Genomic DNA, 20,352 nt, shown 5'->3' on the forward strand with positions numbered 1-20,352 from the left:
TTAGTTTAGTTATTATAGTTGTCAAAAAAAAAAGGAATAAATTCTGAGTTTATGTAGAAGATTTAGATTTTAAGTTTAAACTATTATATTTGAAGTTTAAATTTATGATATAGGGTTTGGTGTAGTTTAGGGTTTAGATTTGAGATTTGGACTTAACTTAGGGGATTTGAGATTAAGTGTTTGGAGTATATTGGTTTAAATTTTAAAAATATATATTTGAATTGAAAGTTTAAGAATTAATTTTAAATTTTAAGAAGATCAAATTAATTGTTTTGTATGTACATTTAAATTTAGTGTTTAGTGTATAGAAAATTTTCATATTCAACCGAAAAATGATAAACAATGGTTTCTTTTTAAAACCCAGGATAAACCATTGTTAAAACTTGAGCTACATAAATAAACCTTGCAAGATCACCCAAATAATTTTGCGTTTGAAAAGTTACGACATTTTTTATTTGTTAACCTTTTCAATGCATCCATCACGAACATTTAGTTTATATATCTTCATAAACGGAGTCATAGCCTTTAGTCACATAGTTGTCGCTATGGTAACAATAAACATAGTTACAAGTATGTCACATTTTTTGTCTCATTTATTTTTGTCTCATTAATTTTTGTCATATTTATGTCACTAAATGCGACATAATTTGGTTACGACATAACCAGTCACAATATTGTGACTAAATAGCTACTCTTTTTTGACATAAAAGATCAGTTACAAATCAGTGTACGTTATGTCACAAATATGTGACTATGAAATCTAGTCTCAAAAAATCGTAACAATAGCTCTTTTTTCTTGTAGTGCATTGAGAGTTGGTTAGCGGCATTGATGATGTACTTTGAGCCGCAGTTTTCACTTGGGAGAATTATGTCGGCTAAGTTATACTTAGCAATCACATTTCTAGATGATGCTTGCGATACATATGCTTCTATTGACGAAGTTATGAATCTGGTTGATTGTATAGAAAGGTACATTCTTTATATATATTTCCTGAAAATTTATGATGTTGCCAGGACCGGCTCAACATCATTTTGGGCCCTTGGGAAAATATAATTTTTAGACCCTATTATTATTAATTTTTATTTGTTTTCTGATTAAAATATTTTATGTTATTACATTTATAACACTATTTTAATTTAAATCTAATACATATATTGTTAATAAAAAATGAAAAATAAAAATAAAAAATTGGAATTTGCATCATATAAATCAACAAGCTAGCTAGTAATGAGTGAAATATTGCATTCTTCTATCAATAGATGGGACCCTGATTACATGGGAAAACTTCAAGGCCACATGAAGACGGCCTTCAAATTTGTAATGAGCGTTTATAAAGAGTATGAAGATACATTGAGGTCACAAGGAAAATTATTTGTGTTGGACGAAATGATAGAAGAGGTTTTTACTTTCAAAAGCTTAAATAATTAATATGTTCACGTAAACTGGCTAGTAAAATTATATGTTGTTGTTATTAGTTCAAGATACTCGTGAGGACAAACCTCCAACTTGTCAAATGGGCACGAGAAGATTACATGCCTAGCGCTTTGATGAGTATATAGAAACTTGGGGAGCTGAGATTGGTTCGTATACGGCCATATCTTGCTCTGATATGGGACTTGGAGAGATTGGTAAGAAGAGATATTTTGAGTGGCTAAGATCTAGACCAAAGGTTGTCCAAGTTCTAGCCGCAAAGACCCGTCTAATGGATGACATGACCGACTATGAGGTATCAGTTTTACTAAAATAATTTTAAAACTATTAAGTCGCGAATATGACATTAGGTTTGTTTCGAGAAATTTAGTTCTACTTGACTAGTTAATTATTGATTTGGTTTTCAATTCGCGGTTTAATGAAATGTGTGTGAAAAAAAAACAATCAACTTGAACATACAAAACGTTTAATTCCCTTTTGAAAAATTCCTCCTTTGTAATATTTGGCTAATATATCATGTATTGTATTGTGGTTTATATGATCAGGAGGATATTGGTAAAGGTTACACTGCAAACGCACTCAACTATTACATAAAACAACATGGAGTTACCAAAGAAAAAGCTATAAAAGAGTTTGGTAAGATGATTAAAGATATCAACAAGATCGTTAACGAGGAGTGCTTGAAGACAACCAACATCTCTCGTAGAGTTCTTAACCAAATAATCAATTATGGACGCTCATTAGACGTTCTCTATACATCTGACGATGTCTTCAACCACCGTGAAGGCATGCTCAAGGAGCATATCACCACTTTGCTCGTTGATCCAATACATCTTTAGAGTTTAGAGTGGAGAAATCATAGCTTAACTTACTTTATATCACCACTTTGCTCGTTGATCCAATTAATACATCTTTAGAGTTTAGAGTGGAGAAATCATAGCTTAACTTACTTTTTTGGGTTTCGAATAAAATGTGTTAGTGAATTTATGTTTTATAAAGAAAATTTATTTTGTTATGAGGACTTCACACTCAAATAAAAACATCTTGGACAATCTCCATCAGGTTCAGAGTTTTACGAGCATATGGTTACAACAAGTCCTCAAGTAAACAGAGCAGGTTTTCTGCATAACCATATGAAACATTGACCAAAATTTGAAGCGTTGATATGGCTCCCAAACTTCTTACATAAATTATTTAGAGCTTCTTAAATCTCGAGACCAGCCGTGAGGTAAAGAAAGTTATTGAACAAGTCATATGACTGAGTAGGGATGGGCGTTCGGGTACTCGTTCGGGTTCGGTTCGGTTCTATTCGGGCTTTTGGTGTTAAAAATTTCATCGGGTATTTATAAAATGACACAAAGAACACCAAACAAAGTTTTTCTCCTCAAACTAGCACTCAGGATCAGAAGTCACAAAAATAGGTTTCACTAAAGGGGTAATTTACCCTTATGCCCTCTTCTTTAAGTAATTAAAAAGAAAAAATTGAAATCAATTGTCGCCGTCCTCGTTTCATCGCTTCTTCTTCTCCTCATCGCTGTCTTTCGTCGTCGTCGTCTCTCCTCGTCATCGTCGTCGTCATCGTCGTCGTCTCTGCAGACAGCGACATCATGATGGTCTCGAAGGAATGCAGTGCAGTCCTTCAAAACAGAGCAGTCAGGAAATTGGAATATCCTGGAAAATTTGTCCTATCTGTTCAGATTGGAAAGACAGTCTTCGCTTGTTCTTTATGCGATCTGGGTTCCAGTGTGAATCTCATGCCTTACTTAGTTGCAAAATGCGTGGGACTAACCAACTTCAAGCCAACCAGGATTTCTTTGGTGTTCGCAGACAGATCAGTCAAGTTGCCAGTAGGTGTTCTTGAAGATCTACAGGTTCAAATTGGTGACACCACTGTTCCGGCAGACTTCGTGGTTCTAGAGCTCGAAGATGAACCAAAAGACCCTCTCATTCTAGGCCGACCTTTCCTGTGCACAGCTGGTGCAATCATTGATGTCCGCAACGGGAGGATTGATCTCCAACTGGGAGATATTGTGATGAAGTTCAAGATGGATGAGTTTCTCAAACGACCTATGCTAGATGGTCAGACCTTCACGATTAGCGACGAGAATGCCGCCTTGACCCCTCAACAAGGGATGATCGAAGAAATCCTCGCAGATGATCCTTTGGAAGTAGCCCTGATACGAGTAGAGTCTGAGCAGAACACGTGCAACGTTGATGCTGACGGGTAAGAAAAGATGCTAGACTCGTGTGAAAGCATCGAGAAGACGGTCGCTTTTCTAAGTCTGGGGGAAACAAGAAATCAGATTTCGCCAGATGCAACTGCTCCTAAAAAGCAGACCAAACCAACCAGCTAGCTCGATGATTCGTGGAGCGAACTCAAAGCTCCAAAGATCGAATTAAAGTCCCTTCCAGTGGGACTCAGGTATGCGTTTCTTGGACCTAATTCAACATACCCTGTCATCGTGAACTCTAAGCTTAATAATGTGGAAACTGCTAAACTATTGTGTAAATTGAGAAAATACCACAAGGCAATAGGATATTCGTTAGCTGATATTCCCGGTATTTCACATGATTTATGCATGCATAGAATACACCTAGAAGATGAATCGATGACTTCTGTAGAACATCAGAGGCGGTTAAACCCAAATCTAAAAGATGTTGTTAAGAAAGAGATAATGAAACTTCTGGAAGCTGGTGTAATTTATGCGATTTCTAATAGTAAGTGGGTTAGTCATGTTCATGTAGTTCCTAAGAAAGGGGGGTCATTGTGGTTGCTAATGAAAAGAATGAATTGATACCCACTAGGACAGTAACCGGTCACCGTATGTGTACTGATTTTCGAAAATTAAATACGGCTACACGAAAAGACCACTTCCCGCTCCCATTTATTGATCAAATGCTTGAGAGATTGGCTAACCACCCATATTACTGCTTTTTAGATGGTTATTCAAGTTTCTTTCAGATTTCCATTCACCCAGACGATCAGGTGAAAATGACCTTCACATGTCCTTACGGAACTTTTTCCTATAGGAGAATGCCGTTTGGTTTGTGCAACGCTCGCGTGACATTCCAGCGTTGCATGATGTCTATTTTCACTGACCTAATTGAGGATATAATAGAAGTTTTCATGGAGGATTTTAGCGCCTATGGAAACTCCTTTTCTGCGTGTTTGTCAAACTTGTGCAGGGTCCTTCAGCGCTGCGAGAAAAAGCATCTCGTTTTGAATTGGGAGAAGTGTCACTTCATGGTGCGAGATGGGATTGTTCTCGGTCACAAAATTTCAGAAAAGGGGATCGAAGTGGACAAGGCAAAGATAGAAGTCATTGTTGGGAAAAATATCCCGGTATCATTTCCTCCAGCCTCCAGGCAGGACCCAGACGCTCAGGTCCCCGATAAGGGAACGCTCCAGGTCCCCGCTAAAAGGAACCCCGAGTTCGGTCCCTGGAACCGAGCTCCCTTCCAAAAAATGGAAAACTTCTGATAAGGAGAACCTCCCATATTTCCGAATATGGAAGAGTTTAACCTAATGGAACCGACTCCCAGACGACTATATAAGAGCTACTAAAACCCTAAAGCAAGGGATCGACTTCTCCAAGGCTTAGAGACTAGAATTAGACGGCTAGAACTAGAGTTCATTCAAAGATCATTGTTACCTCTTTTGTTCTTGTTTGTCTGATCAATAATACGTCTCTTCAAGCCCATATTCTCATCATTCTCTCAAATCCTTACGAAATACATACAAACTCATCCGGTTTACCAGCTTGTCCCTCGTTCTGTGGTACTCTAAAAGAGCCTACACAAAAATCCCCTAACAGATTGGCGCTAGAAGGAGGGGAGTAGTCTAACTACATGATGGTGGTGGTGGATGACCACGGTGAACCAACTGAAGATGCTCAAACGACAGCTGAGCCTCAAAAGCAAATAGACGGCTTGCAAAGCCAAATCGCCGACATTCACCGAGCTCGGGAGACTACCGGAGAGAACCCCGACCTCTCTTCAGAAGTTCAAAATCTGAAGGAGAAACTTGACGAACACTCCAAACAGCTGGAGCAAAGCGCCGAGAAGCTAAGCCAGCTTCAGTCGGAGAACACTGTCCACCGGGACCAGAATCAAGCCCTCAACGCAACAGGCAACAAGAAGCATCGTTTCAATACCCGAATTCGGCCCATGGGAAACCTGAACACTCCTAACTCCGGAGAGGGCACAACCGATACACCTCCTACGTCGGGAGTAGCTGGGGCCACTCGGGAAGGGACCGAGAATCCTCAAATCCACAACCTGGAAGAGAGCGATTCCGAGCCGGAACCCGGGAAAGAAGCACCCGAGAGGGCAACGGCAACAGAGTCCTCCATAATCGCCTACCTGGAGCAGATTTTCTCTAAGAGATTTGACGCCATGCAGTCCATGGTAGAACGACTACCAGGAGTAGCTCCCCCAATCCGGAGGAGTAATCCAGATTCCTACGCCGATACCCCCTTCGTGGAGGAAATCGCCTCAGTCGAGATGCCTAGAAATTTCTCCTTCCCCATCATCAAGATGTATGACGGTACTGGCGACCCCGACGATCACATCACGCAGTACAATCAAAGGATGTTGGCGGTTGCACCCCTTAAGGAGTCCCGCGAAGCCACGATGTGCAAAGGGTTTGGTTCCACTCTGATCGGACCTGCCTTGCAATGGTACATCAGTCTCCCCACCAGGTCCATATCTTCCTTCGCAGGCCTGAGCGACAAATTCGTGAAGCAATTCGCAAGCAGTAGGAGCTTGGAGAAGACTTCAGATGGTCTCTACAAGATCCTCCAGCATCGAGTGGAACCCCTGCGAGGCTACATAGCCCGCTTCAACCAGGAGAAAGTGGTGGTCCCCGAATGCAGCATCCTACCGCGATCTCTACCTTCAAAAGTGGTCTACTTCTAGATGGGGGGCTATACAAAGAGTTGACCATGTACCCTTGTAAGACCATGGAAGATGTGTTGTCCCAAGCCTGGGCTTAGGTGAAGATGTGGCTAGCCGTGCCAAGGATCAGCCAAAGCAGGACCAAAGGTCAGCCTGATCAGATCGAGGAGACCGAGAGGGAAGATCCTCCTAGAAAGGATCCAAAGACCCTGGTAGTAGGAACATGGGCAGGTTCCAGTACCGGCCTAAAGTTAAGGAAGAAAAGATGTCGGTATCTACCTGGCCCGATATCTCCCATCTCTCAGTACTAACACCAGAACTAGTCAACGCACTGAAACAGATGGGCCAACAGGTTAAGTGGCCTCCAAAGATGAAAGCACCTGACTCGTTCCGGAACCCGGAACTTTGGTGCGACTTCCATCTCGATCATGGCCACAAAACCGAAGACTGCATTGCCCTGAGGATCGAGGTCAATGAACTACTCCAAAAGGGGCATCTCTGAGAATTCCTCTCAGAGAAAGCCAAGGCCCACTTCAGCAAAGAGACAGCAGGGAAACCCAAAGGAGCTGCACCAACCTAACCACCTCGCCAAGAGCGGGTGATCCATGTCATATCCGGAGGTTCGGAAGTAAGCGGAATGAGCCACGCAGCCGCAAAGAAAAGCACCCGTAACGCAAAGCATGGTCTGGAAACGACCAAACCAAAGCGCCTACTTCTAGGCACCGACGAGATAAGCTTCACAGCTAAGGAGCAAGAGAAGATCCTAGCTCCCCACCATGATGCTCTAGTTATCTCTCTCACCGTAGCAAACTGCTTGGTGAAAAGAATACTAGTAGACAACGGCAGCTCCAGCAACATTATCTTCCAGACGGCATACCACGATCTAGGGCTGGAGGAGAGCACCCTGACGCGCAAGGTAACACCACTCATCGGGTTCAGCGGCGAGGTCAAGCAAACCGCCGGAGAGGCTATCCTCCCAGTATACGCTGAAGGGGTCAACATGTCTACCAAATTTCTGGTCGTAGATTGCCAATCAGCATATAACATGATCTTGGGACGACCATGGATTCACGCCATGGGAGCAGTCCCTTCAACCCTTCATCAGATGGTGAAGTTTCCTACACCCTGGGGCATCATAATAATCAGGGGAGACTAAAAGAACTCTCGATCCTGCTATCAGACCACCCTGAGGGGGAAGACCAAGATCTAATAGCAATTACAGAGAAGACCTCGGACCCCGCAAACCCAGGGATCAGAGGTCAATGATACAAGTAATTGGGGGTCGTTCCGGAGAAGGCGGACCATGAATCATTCCAAGAACCCGAGGAATCCTTAGAGAACCTATGTCGACCGCTCCGCATGGTCTCCCCCGAAGCCCTTCAAAGTCGCATCTGCTCGCAAGACCTGGTCCTCGCAGGACCCTCGTCCCCCGCCTCACATAGACAAGAACACCGAAAACCTTATCAGGTATCAGCCAGTGGTCTCGCGGATAAACAAGTGGGGCACGAGTACTTCAAGGAGACCTCCTCAGAGGGTATATCGGACGGTTCCGGAGTAAAGGGCGCCTCGCAAATGCAGGATGGAGACACTTAGCCAGGCAGGAGTCCTCCGAACCTGGTCGCTCTAGTGGATGAATGAGACTACACGTTTCATGGAAGTGCTGAAAACCTTCATCAACAAGAGACAGTGGTCCCCGAACACTAAGGTCTGGGGAATGAAACAAGTCTCGACCGCGGTCCCTAGACCCAAGAAAGAGGCAGAACCCCGCAGAAGGAGGAACCCTCCAGCAAGGACGCTCGTCCTAAAAGCAAGTCAAACCCTGCGGATCACCTAGCAACAAGAGGTAAAACATGGCCTAACCACCGGGGTACCTCGCAAGCTGATATCTTTTACGGTCTCCGGACCATGATTTCTATTAATTATTTTATCTATTATTTAAGCATAAGTTTTTCCTACACCTATGTACGCTTAAATGTCTCCGGACAAAGCTTATATAATAAAATAGTTCCGACTATAAAAGAGTAGTAGGAATGCCATAATACTTAAAGGGGCAAACGAGTTGGATCAGGTCCAAGAGACCTTCGATCCTGGCCAACCCTTAATGACAAGTGGTACGACAACGAAAAAACAAAACGGGTATGAGACATAAGGTAGGAATGGGTCTGCGCAAGCCTGAGTATGCCGTCAATACTACCTAAAACCCCTGTATAGCCTCAGGCATATTGGGGTCCCAAACAAAAATACCTAAAATGTGAAAGTACCTATATTAAAACGCTATGTGCTAGAATAATACAGGGGACACGAGGTATAATTTCCCTTGAGCAAGTGCAAAAGTCCGGGAGCACCACATAATATTCTACTTCTCTAGACGTGGGAAGTAGCAAAGCCTGGCACTTGGGTTTTCACCCACACCAGCACCCTCTAAGTCTGATAGTGGCTTTCTGCAGAAAGCAGCATGCAACACGGGAACTCGATAGTGACCAGCTTCCGAGCGGTAGAATGCGATACCCCAACAGGTACCGAGAGTGGCAGAATGCAGTCCCTTTAAAACCTTAATTCCGGGTTCTGAGAAAGAACTCCGGGCTCAGACAGGCCTCAGGGCCAAGAACTTATTGGTTCCCTAAAAAGACTCCAGGGTCCAAAGACCACGTATCCAACTCAAGACCTCAGGGTCCAGAACCCACGGGTTCCCTAAGAAGAGACCCTCGGGTCCCAAGATTATTAAAATTCTCCAACCGACCCCAGGGTCCCCAGAGGAGATCCAGTCATACGAGACCCACGAGGTCTGATCATTGCAAGGTCCAAAGGTTCCAAGGAACCTTAACACCCGGGATCCATGGGTTCTCTGACATCCATAACATCTAGAGCTCATGTGGCCCAGGTCCTATAAGAGACCCTCAAGCAATCAACGCTTGGCTCACTTGAGCAGTATTCACCAGCTCTGCAATCCTGACTAATGAGTCAAGCTTCAAGATCCCAGGGTCACTCAAACAACCTGCAAACTTCTGAAAGATTGTTGGAAATCACAGAACTAAAGATCCCAAAGACGAAGGACAAGCAAGCAAACGAAAAATGCAAATCCGGAAAGCATAAATCAAAAGGCCACAACAGGGCCATCGTTTGAAACAACAAAATACAAAGGCACAAAGGCCTGGTCCAGAGTTTTAAAGCCTTCACCAACGGCAGTTACAAAATAAAACCCCTCTAAGGGGTCAGGAGTACGTACAACAAAATATCGGGATCAGTTGGCTGGAGGGTCGTCAGCAGTGGGCTCTGGCATCTTCTTCACTTCCTCGTCACCAGGAACCTGAGGCTCATACTCAAAGGAGGGAGCTGGGAGTCCTAGAAGCTTGGCTTCGGTGATCTTCACCGTCTTGTACTGCTCTAGGGTATTCACAGGATCCCAACTATCGGTCTGACCACTAAGACACTCCCGCATCAGCTCCCATCGGGCCACGGCCTTGGCACAGTTCACAGCCATGGCCTTCTCGGCCTCAAAGGTTTCCGCAGCATCCTTCAGATCGTTCAGCTCCTCCTCCCTATTCTTCAGTTGGCTCCTCAGAGAGACGTTCTCTGTTTCCGCCAGCTCCCCTGCTTTCTCTTGGTTCCTCACCTTGAGCCTCAACGCCTTGATCTCCTTGTCCTTGGCTAGAGAAGCATCTTTTTCCTCGCGCAGCTGGGAGGCCAGAGTATCCATCTCGACTTTTGTAGAAGCTGCACCTTCCATCCTCTCCCCGAGATGGTATAGTTGAGACGCCACCTACGCATAAGCTCTGATCAGCAGCCGGAACCAAAAGACCAAAGAATCGTATGAGGTATTACCTGAAGTAAGTGACCCTGGAGCGACTGAATAGCCATGGAAGAATCATCTTCCGATGCCAGAAGCACCGGAGTCGAAGGGAACACCTTCGCGTTGAGGTTGGTGAGCACTGTGGCCCAGTCATAAGGGGCAGAGGGAGAACCTTTAGGAGAAGAGCCCGACGCCTTAGATTTCTTCTTGGAAGAGGAAGGAGCTGCAGCAGCAACCGCCTGGCGTTTGCTACTCCTGATAATTTGCACCTCGTCATCGTCTTCGGTAGGAGCAACTTGCTTGGGGGCAGCTTTCCTTGTGGACATCACCTCAAGAGCCTTCTTGTACTCTGCCAGAGCCTTGTCACCCTTGGATCCTGACATCTCACCTAGCACATGAAAGTAGATCAAGTCAGCAACTATAAGAAGAGGTATGGAAGAAAGTGGAAAGCTTACCCCAGATACTGCAATGCTTTAATGCTGCTTTGCTCACGAGAAAAGGAATCTGACGTCGCTCGAGAGGAAGCTTCAACACCTGCTCGATGGTATCCTTCCCCGAATAATAGTCAACACGAGGCAAATCTGCATTAAAAAGACAAAAGATCGTTAGTATCCTAGTATCTAGATAACCTTCTTGGTTCCTACGACTAGCCTACCCTCCAATCGCCAAATAGAGGAAAAGCTCGGGAGGTGCATAAAGGCGAATTTTTCCGTCCAGTTTTCCTCAAAGGCCGGAAGCCATTTTCTCTCCTTCTTGACAACTTCCCTAACTGGGGGCTCCTTGCCTTGAGGATGAAGGTGATACCTCCACTCTGTGCTACTTAGAGGAGAGACATAGTAAGAACACAGGACCTCAGCCACTCCAATCACAAGTCCGTTGAGGTCACCTAAATTCTGCAGAGCTATTAATGTCCTCCAAGCCGGAGGGTTTAGTTGACTTGGTAAAATCCCTAGAGTTTCGGACATCTTAGCTACCAAAGAGGGAATTTGATCCCTGAACCCAGACGCGAAGTAACCTTCTTAGACAGGAACCTCATCCACACCGAAATCAGAAACCCTGTCTTCTGGATCAGATACTCGAATAGCAACATCATCAGGGAGCTCGTACTTCTTCCTCCAAACCGCGACCTCCTCAGCCCCTATCACCGAAGGAGGGCCAATCGGAAGATATCGGCTCCCCCCTACCGGTGAAGCTCTCTTAGCAACGATAGCTTTGGGATCTTTCGATTTGGCAGCCAGATCCAGAGAAGAATCGGAAGAATCCATAGATTCCGTCGGAGCAACCCTCGATCTACTAGATCTAACTCTACTACCTATGGAAGAAGAATCTGGAGAGAGACCCGACTCAGTCTTCATATCAAGAGCGGAAGGAAAAAAGGATCTAAAAGTAGGCAAAAGAGAAGGAGAGGTTACCTGCAGAATGAGGACCCAAGTCGAGATTTGGAGATCACAAGAAAACTGCGAGAGGGAGAGAAAAGAAAACTAAAGGAATCAGGAGGAATCAGAGGGGTAGAATCGAAAACCCTAGAAACACTTTACACGCGTCGGGGGGGAAAGACCACGCGTGAATACGAATCTCGAGACAGATATCGAAGAGCTCCCCCTTTTCTCGCCAAAATTTTGGACCAAAATACGGGGACCATAAGGATCCCCCTTACTATTTCCCCAGCTCAGGGAATCTCAGCCATAAGAAGCCCCAGTCCTCTCCAATAGGAACTCTCTCATCTGCAGAGTCAAAGCATCGACCCCGTAGCACTCCCGCCTTTCCTCAAAGCAAAGGATCATAGCCTCAAAGATCCCTGGATTCTCCCAGCAAGAACTCTCTCCAGCCCGCACGCGGTTCAAAATCCAGAGCTCCAGCCTCGTCATCTCCAGAAGATAAAAGAAACTACTACTAGATTCCGGTCAAACACGAAGGAGTCAATCCTCACCTGGGTTCAGAAAGAGTTCTGTCTTGAGTGGAACCCAGGCTAGCAAGACCAGTGGAACGGGGTCCTGCCTAAGGCGAACCTGCTGAGAATAAGCAACCCCGGTTGACTTGAGTGCACAGGTTATTCCCCGACTGCGATGACGAAATCGAGAAATAAGGGGCAAACTGTTGGGAAAAAATATTCTGGTATCATTTCCTCCAGCCTCCAGGCAGGACCCAGACCCTCGGGTCCCCGATAAGGGAACACTCCAGGTCCCCGCTAAAAGGAACCCCGACTTCGGTCCCTGGAACCGAGCTCCCTTCCAAAAATTGGAAAACTTCCGATAAGGAGAACCTCTCATATTTCCAAATATGGAAGAGTTTAACCTAATGGAACCGACTCCCAGACGACTATATAAGAGCTACGAAAACCCTAAAGCAAGGGATTGACTTCTCCAAGGCTTAGAGACTAGAATTAGACGGCTAGAACTAGGGTTCATTCAAAGATCATTGTAACCTCTTGTGTTCTTGTTTGTCTGATCAATAATACGTCTCTCCAAGCCCAAATTCTCATCATTCTCTGAAATCCTTACGAAATACATACAAACTCATCCGGTTTACCAGCTTTTCCATCGTTCCGTGGTACTCTAAAAGAGCCAACACAAAAATCCCCTAACAGTCATGATGAGCTTACAACCTCCAAACTCTGTCAAAGGAATCAAGAGTTTCCTCGGACATGCTGGCTTTTACAGAAGATTCATCAAGGACTTCTCCAAAATCGCAAGACCACTCACTCGCCTGCTCTGCAAGGATACAAGATTTGAGTTCGATAGTGATTGTTTGCCAGCCTTCCACACGATCAAAGGAGCTCTAGTCAGCTCACCCATCGTGCAACCACCAGACTACGAGCTCCCATTCGAGATCATGATAGACGCAAGCGATTTTGCAGTTGAAGCAGTGCTAGGACAACGAAAAGACAAGAAGCTTAACGTGATCTATTACGCGAGCAGGACATCAGATGAAGCTCAGTGTCGCTATGCAAGTACATAAAAGGAACTTCTAGCAATTGTCTACGCCTTTGAAAAGTTCAGATCCTACTTAGTTGGATCTAAGGTGATAGTGCACACAGATCATGCAGCATTGAGGTATTTGCTGACGAAGAAGGATGCGAAACCAAGGCTACTCCGACGGATTTTATTACTCGAGGAATTTGACCTAGAAATCAAAGACAAAAAGGGCATTGAGAATGGCGTTGCGGATCACCTCTCCAGAATGAAGATAGATGAAGATACAGCACTTGATAACAGCCTTCCAGTCGAGCATGTCTACTCGATCAGTTTGGGAAGCGTCAAAGAACAACCGCTCAGTCCAGTTTGCTCCAGCGTTCTGGAACACCTTGTCTGTGCAATCAAAAAGCAACATCCCAATCTTCCATGGTTTGCTGAGATCGCCAACTATCTGGCTGCTGAGAAAGAACCTGTCAAATTCACTGGCAATGATAAAAGGAAATTTCTAAGAGGAGCAAGACATTACTATTGGGATGAACCCTATTTGTACCATAGTTGCAAGGATGGAGTATTCCGACGATGTGTATCCGAGTCTGAGATTCGAGGAATCCTCTATCACTGTCATGGTTCCTCTTACGCAGGGCACTTTGCAAAATTTAAAACCGTCTCTAAGATCCTTCAAGCCGGTTTTTGGTGGCCAACAATGTTCCAAGATGCCCATTCCTACATCTCTAGATGCGACTCATGCCAGCGACAAGGGAATATCAGTAAACGGAATGAGATACCTCAGAACTTCATCCTGGAGGTTGAAGTATTCGATTGTTGGGGAATCGACTTCATGGGACCATTCCCACCATTCTTCAAGAACGAGTACATCTTGGTAGCAGTTGACTACGTTTCCAAGTGGGTGGAGGCGATTTCCAGTCCCACAAACGACGCAAGGGTGGTAACTAAGATGTTCAAAACCATAATCTTTCCAAGATTTGGGGTACCACGCGTAGTCATCAGTGATGGGGGTAGTCACTTCATCAACAAGATCTTTGCAGGTCTATTGAAGAAGAACGGCGTCAAGGTAGCCACGCCATATCACCCTCAAACTAGTGGGCAAGTGGAAGTTTCAAACAGAGAGATCAAGAGCATCCTGCAGAAAACAATTAACACAAATCGCAAGGATTGGTCGCTCAAGTTAGACAACGCTCTCTAAGCTTACAGAACAGCTTACAAAACACCAATCGGGACCACTCCTTACAATCTGGTGTACGGTAAAGCTTGTCACCTGCCGGTTGAGTTGGAGTATAAGGCAGCTTGGGCTGTGAAACTACTCAACTTCGACATCAAACCAGCGGCAGAGAGACGATCCATGCAGATTCAAGAACTGGAAAAAATTAGGCATCTTGCCTATGAAAGCTCTAAGATCTACAAGGAGCAAACTAAGGCTTACCATGACAAGAGGATCATCAACCGCAAATTTCAACCTAAGGATCAGGTGCTCCTGTTCAACTCAAGGTTACGATTGTTCCCTGGAAAGTTGCGATCTAGGTGGTCCGGACCATTCACCATTAAAGAGGTCCGCCCCCACGGAGCTGTCGTGTTGCTGAACTGAACACGAAAGGGGAAGAATTTGTTGTCAATGGCCAACGCATAAAGCCATACCTTGTTGAGACAGCAATCACAGAGGGTGAAGTGATTCCCCTAAGCGAGCCTCCCTTAGCCTAATAGGCCAACCAAGTCAAGCTAGTGACTTAAACCAAGCGCTTGGTGGGAGGCAACCCACTGGTGAGTGTAAATATTTCTTTTAGATTTCGTTTTTGTGTTTCTTTTTACTTATTTGAAGGATAAAAATAAAAAAAACCCGAGTTACTAAAAACCGGAACAGTCTCCGACTTTTCGGAGCAGCCGCTCTGCTAAGGTAAGTTCCTCGAGGAAAAAAAAAACGTTTTTATTAGATTTGAATTAATTTTGTAAAATAGAGGGAAACCCTAGGAAATAAGAAGTGGGGCACGAAGTGGGCCTATAAAAAGGGAACTTTCCCCATCTCTTTTCCACTTCCACAAAAACCGCCCCCCATCGTCCCTCTCTCCTCTCCCCCTCTCCTTTAAAAACCTAAAACTCTTTCAACTTCTTCAACTTATTGTGAGTTTTTCGGTTTCTACTTGCTTGCTTTCGAACTGTTTGGCTAATTTGCAGGACTCTACCATCACCAATCGAACGGTAAGAGGCGAAATCACACTGTGATTCTCGGCCTAAAAATCTCTTTTTCTTCTCTTCTTTGCGCTTGAATAGATCGATTTTAGGGGTTATCAAAATCAAAATCGACCTCTCCTTTTGCTGCTAGGATGGTTAATAGAAGTTGAGATGAGAATGGTTAAATCGATTAGGTTAGATGGAAAGTAATCACCTTTAGGCCAATGTTCTTCAATTGCACATGCATCGATTGTTTGGATATAGATTTTAGGATCTATTAAGTCGATTTCTGTTGATTATACCACTACAAGATTGTATTTGATTTACCATTATCAATCGCTTGCTCTTTATACATTGGGTTATGGAAAAGTCCGGAAAGAGCACTTGCAATCACAAAAGCTCCCAACTTTTTCCATTCAAACCCAATCGAAGGGTACTAAGAACTTATCCTTTGGTTTTGTTTTGCAGATGGCTCCCAGACGAACCAAGGCAGCATCTAGAATCAAGCCCCAATACGCTCGGGGTGAACCGGAGGATTACATTGTTCCCCCAACCTACCCATGGCCACGCAAAGAGGGAACCGAGATCTCCATCACAGACCCGAACATCCCAAAGTCCTCGAAGACAAGATGGGATAAGGAAGCCTCGCGCCGCTACAACACTCTGCTCAACACCAACATCTTCCCCACCCGTTTTGTCGACGCCGGGGCTTTGAGGATTTACATGCGGTTCTCCATGTTCTGGGAATAGCTGATCTCTGTCACAGAACTCACCTGCTGTACCCTGATTTGGTGAGGCAAGTCCACGCCACCGCGGAGCTAACTTTCAAGAGGCCCGGCTTCCCGATCTTTGAGGAAGCCTCTTTCACTTTCTTTGCGAGTGGTGTTAAGCACTCCATCAGCTTGGAGACGCTGACTAAGATTTATGAGATGTCCGAGGAGTACACTCAGACGTCCTTCCCCAAGAAGTTTATCCCAGAGCAAGCATTCTGGAAATTCATCGCTTCAGGGGATTTCAAATCCCGATCAGCCAGTCAGTCTCACATCCGTAACCATATTCTGTGCATTACTGCTAAGGTCCCGAGCAATCTGCTCTTCACAAATGACCAGATGTCAAAGGTGACACGGGGAGAGTTGCAGATGCTATGTGCCGGTGTTGAGGATGAGCTCAAATCCTCCGACATTGGGATTCTGACCGCGCCGATAACAACCAGTCCCGGTTGTGTGCTTGTTCAGATGTTTGTGGACAAGAAAGCCATACTGGTTAAGGGTTCTTTGAAGAAAGACCGTTCTGGGAGTTTGCTTACTCCTCTCTTCCGCCACTTAGAGATTGATCTCACTGTCTATTAGTGTAACGAGACAGCGGCGTCCATTGATATCCCTTACCTGATGAACTGCCAGATTCTCCACGACGAGACCACCTACAGTTTCCTCAGTCAGGACGGGAGAAACCTCTACTGCAAGCTGCCTCAACCGAACATCACCTCACTAAGTGATGTGACCAACATCTGTTTCGTCCCTGGTGCTCAGTATCTCTACGCCGACCCAAAGTCATCACACCGTGACGACACTATGGACGATGTTGAGTTTGTCCGCACAGATGGAGGCGACAATGCATATGACCTGGGTCCCCTTGATGACAACACAGATGACGCCGCCTACCGTCGCTGGATGGTAGATTCTCAGCGCAAGAACAACAGCCTCATGAAGAGGATACTGAAGGCGATTACTGGAGGATGCATGGGAGCTCCGAGCACAGCTGAACCTCGTCAAGACCAGCCTACACCGCGTAGTCATCGTCCAGGGAAGGAGCGACCAGGAACTGCAAGGGGTGACGAAGAGACTCCACTCCGAGCAGAAGGAACAGGCGTTCCGCGGGCCAGTCCGAGAGCGATGATACTGACTAAGCAGTCTCCTAGTTTTGTCTACATTGTTATATCCGTTTGAACTATTTCTATTTCTGTTTTTGTTTCCTGCACTTGTTTATTATTTTCGCCTTTCCTTGAATTATTTTCTCACCAGGGATGGTGAGAAGTAAGTCTGGGGGAGGCGCTTATCTGCTACTAATCGTTTACCTTTGGTTTTTATGTTTAGAGTTAGTCCGCTTTGATTTCATTATCGAGTCAGTTTGTTAAGATCGAGTCAGTCCAAACTTTGTGGGAATCAGGACCTTATTCTATGATGTGTATTAACCACCCTCGAGCTCTAATTCTTCTTATTCAGTGCCCTTAGCAGAAGCGACAGACGCACATGTGGATCCAGAACACCCTGACATTACATCATCTTGTTCTCCAAAAGCTTTCAGCTTGTCGAGGTTACTCTGGAAAGACTTAACTCCATCTAACTTGAACTTAATCTTGACAGCAATTCTTCTTGTTATGGGCGTTAGAATAAGGTTTAACGTGATCAACACTCAGAACTTCTTATTCTTATTATCCATCTTGATGATCCTGAGTGGCTAGCTCATCTTTAGCTAGTACCCACCTTAAAAACCTAAAGCCTTTGTTCCGCCGTCATGCATTTGTTATTCAGTATCTTATGTGCATATATGTACAAAAGGGCCGGAGAGGAAAGGATCGACACAGTCTCTCACTCGTTGATGCAACATAATTTTCTGCTGAGGAATAGGCGGAAGCACATGGAGCAGCCGCTCCACCCCCGATGATCTAACTAAGAAAAGAAGAGAGACAAGAATGAATGTGAGGTCAAGAACTCCAGTGGCATGTCACTATCACAATTGTTACCTCCTGCTTCGTCACCATCACCTATGTATTAGACCAAAAAAAATTCAGCTTTATGTACTTCAGAATAAGGTGATGAAGAAGGAGAAGATTCTAAAGAAAAAACAGACGCCACTAGTAAATTAGAAGGAGTATAAAGAAAAGAGATGATAACCATGCAGATCAGAGCGACTGTTCCTAAAGAAGAACATGCAAAAACAAGTAGAGGCTGTGGACATCAATGGATCTATCATCTCTTGCAATTTTGCGTGATATCCTGCATTCTCTACGAAATTTGGTAACCCCTAAATACTGATTAGCTCCACTTAAACACAAAAAGGCATGTTTCATACCTAGACCGTTACCCTATCTAATGCCTATGATGAGAAGCTCACACTACTCTTAATTGAATATAAGGAGTTTTGTCTGGAAGATTTTAACTTTGGCAGGTATGAGATACAGAGTATGGAGCCGTTTTGAACAGCAGTCAGTGGGGTTCTTGGAAAGGATGTATCGTTTTAGCTAAACTGCTTATATGGTTCAGAGATTCGTGGTTATTGTATGATTGCTAAGAATAGGCGAGTTCCCACACTTTCAAACCTTTCTCTCAGTTCTTGGTACTTGATTTTGTTTGAGGACAAACAAGGATCTAAGTCTGGGGGAGTTGATATATTGTGTTTTTGGCACATTATACGTATGTTTTACTAATAATTTTCAAGGTTTTATCGAGTCTTTTTAGTCCCTTTCGAGTCATAGCAGGTCTAGAGTTGCATTGGATGGGAAATGGACCAGCTAGAGGAAAAGAAGAGAGAAAAGTATGATTTGGAGTCTTTCGCGCGGAACAGCCAACCGGAGCAGCCTGAGTGCATGCTCCAGCGACGGAGATAAAAAAAAAGGAAGTTTCCAAATATTTCGGGATTTGCCCTAGATTTCCTATTTCTTTCCTATAGCCGCATGTGGCTCCTATATATATAGTTTCCTATTTATTATTTTAGACCTACATTAGTTTTTACGCAAGAAAGACCTAAGAGAGCTTGTGATTTGCGATTTGCTACTTGTAAGGTAGACGGCTCCATCTATCTCCTAGAGAAGATTATCCTGAACCCTCTGATTTCTTTGATCTATTATATGTAGTGTTATTCAGAAATTATGCCTCTCTGTTCTTGTGTTATGTCTGAGTAGTGACCGAGTTAGTTTAGGGTTCTAGGGTTTGGATTCGTGAGATGTAGCATAAATAAGTCATCTTTAGATTGTCTACATTCATATCTGTTCTTATTGCTTGCATTGAACCGATCACTTAGTGCATGAATTAGGGTTAATCAATTTAGCTAGCCGTTAATTGATAACTTGACACGATTTGAATGAGCTTTGCATCCTTAGTTAGCGAGAGTAGATATTACAGTGTATTGTGAACATATCAGACTTGATCTCTAAGGCTTGCCATCGAGTCTTGATCCAAACGAGAGTTTAGGTATCAAGACCGACTCGCAAAGGAATCAACACCACGAGAGTGGGTTGATTCAATAAGAGTGATCCGAGTTTAGACTTATTATAAACTGGACTTGAATAATTGTTTGGCTTGTGATTTCCATACCTGAAGAAGAAATCCTAGACTAGCGCCTTTAAATCAATTCAAAACAACTTAATCTTGTTACTTGTTCTTTACGTTATTTACTTCTTTAAAAATCCCACTTCGTTTTAGCTAAATTTTGATCCCATAAAGATAAAGTGTGAACTGGTCCTCTGGAATTTAATCTAAAGATATTACGACTACACTGTTAACTTGACGGTAGACAAAGATCCAATTTTAGTGTATCATTAAACCCAAAAGAAAACCATCAACAAAACATTAGGTTTAATGCATGATAGACACGTTGCTTGTCGTCGTGGCTTCTTCTCTGCGGAACCGAGGAAAGAGAAACCGGTGCCGGAAATCATGCCGGAAAACTCATCAATCTCTGCCTTCGATTCAATTGAAATCTGCTAGCATGCTCTTTCATCGTCACTGATCATAACGTTTTCATCTCAAATCGCCAGAAGTTAATTCCAGAGAAAAGCTTCAGACAAACAAGAACAAGACCTTGTCGGAACACCCGATAAAGCAGCTCCAATTCTTCTGCGTTCTGCACCCGATTCCCAAAGCAAAATCTAAATCTCAAACCTTGACCCTCATGGATACTTCGAGTTAACACATAATCGAAGATTGGTGCCCCTTCAAAATCAAGGCCCAAGCATTTCTAACCAACAGAGAATTCAATCCCAAGATCAAGCGGTCTAACCATAGCGAAGCAGAAGGTGAAGAGCTTTGACCATTGATCTGATACTAATCGGATACTTTACTGAATCAACTTAGAAACAGAGATAAATAAACAGCTTGACGATCTAATCTGTTTTTCAATTGAATATACAACAAAAT

The 20,352-nt window shown here is 44.1% G+C and overlaps 1 protein-coding gene across 1 annotated transcript in view; it reads left to right on the forward strand.

Annotated features, from left to right (window-relative positions):
- LOC106325935 (alpha-barbatene synthase) overlaps positions 1–2,301 on the forward strand; it is a 4,800-nt gene extending 2,499 nt beyond the window's left edge. Inside the window, 5 exon segments of the mRNA XM_013763986.1 lie at positions 814–969; positions 1,261–1,399; positions 1,477–1,542; positions 1,545–1,727; positions 1,978–2,301. Of these exon segments, the coding sequence (XP_013619440.1) occupies positions 814–969; positions 1,261–1,399; positions 1,477–1,542; positions 1,545–1,727; positions 1,978–2,271 (838 nt within the window). The 3' untranslated portion in view covers positions 2,272–2,301.
- The last annotated feature ends 18,051 nt before the right edge of the window (positions 2,302–20,352 follow it).

This window comes from Brassica oleracea, chromosome C2 (genome assembly GCF_000695525.1).
Source record: "Brassica oleracea var. oleracea cultivar TO1000 chromosome C2, BOL, whole genome shotgun sequence".
NCBI lineage: Eukaryota > Viridiplantae > Streptophyta > Magnoliopsida > Brassicales > Brassicaceae > Brassica > Brassica oleracea.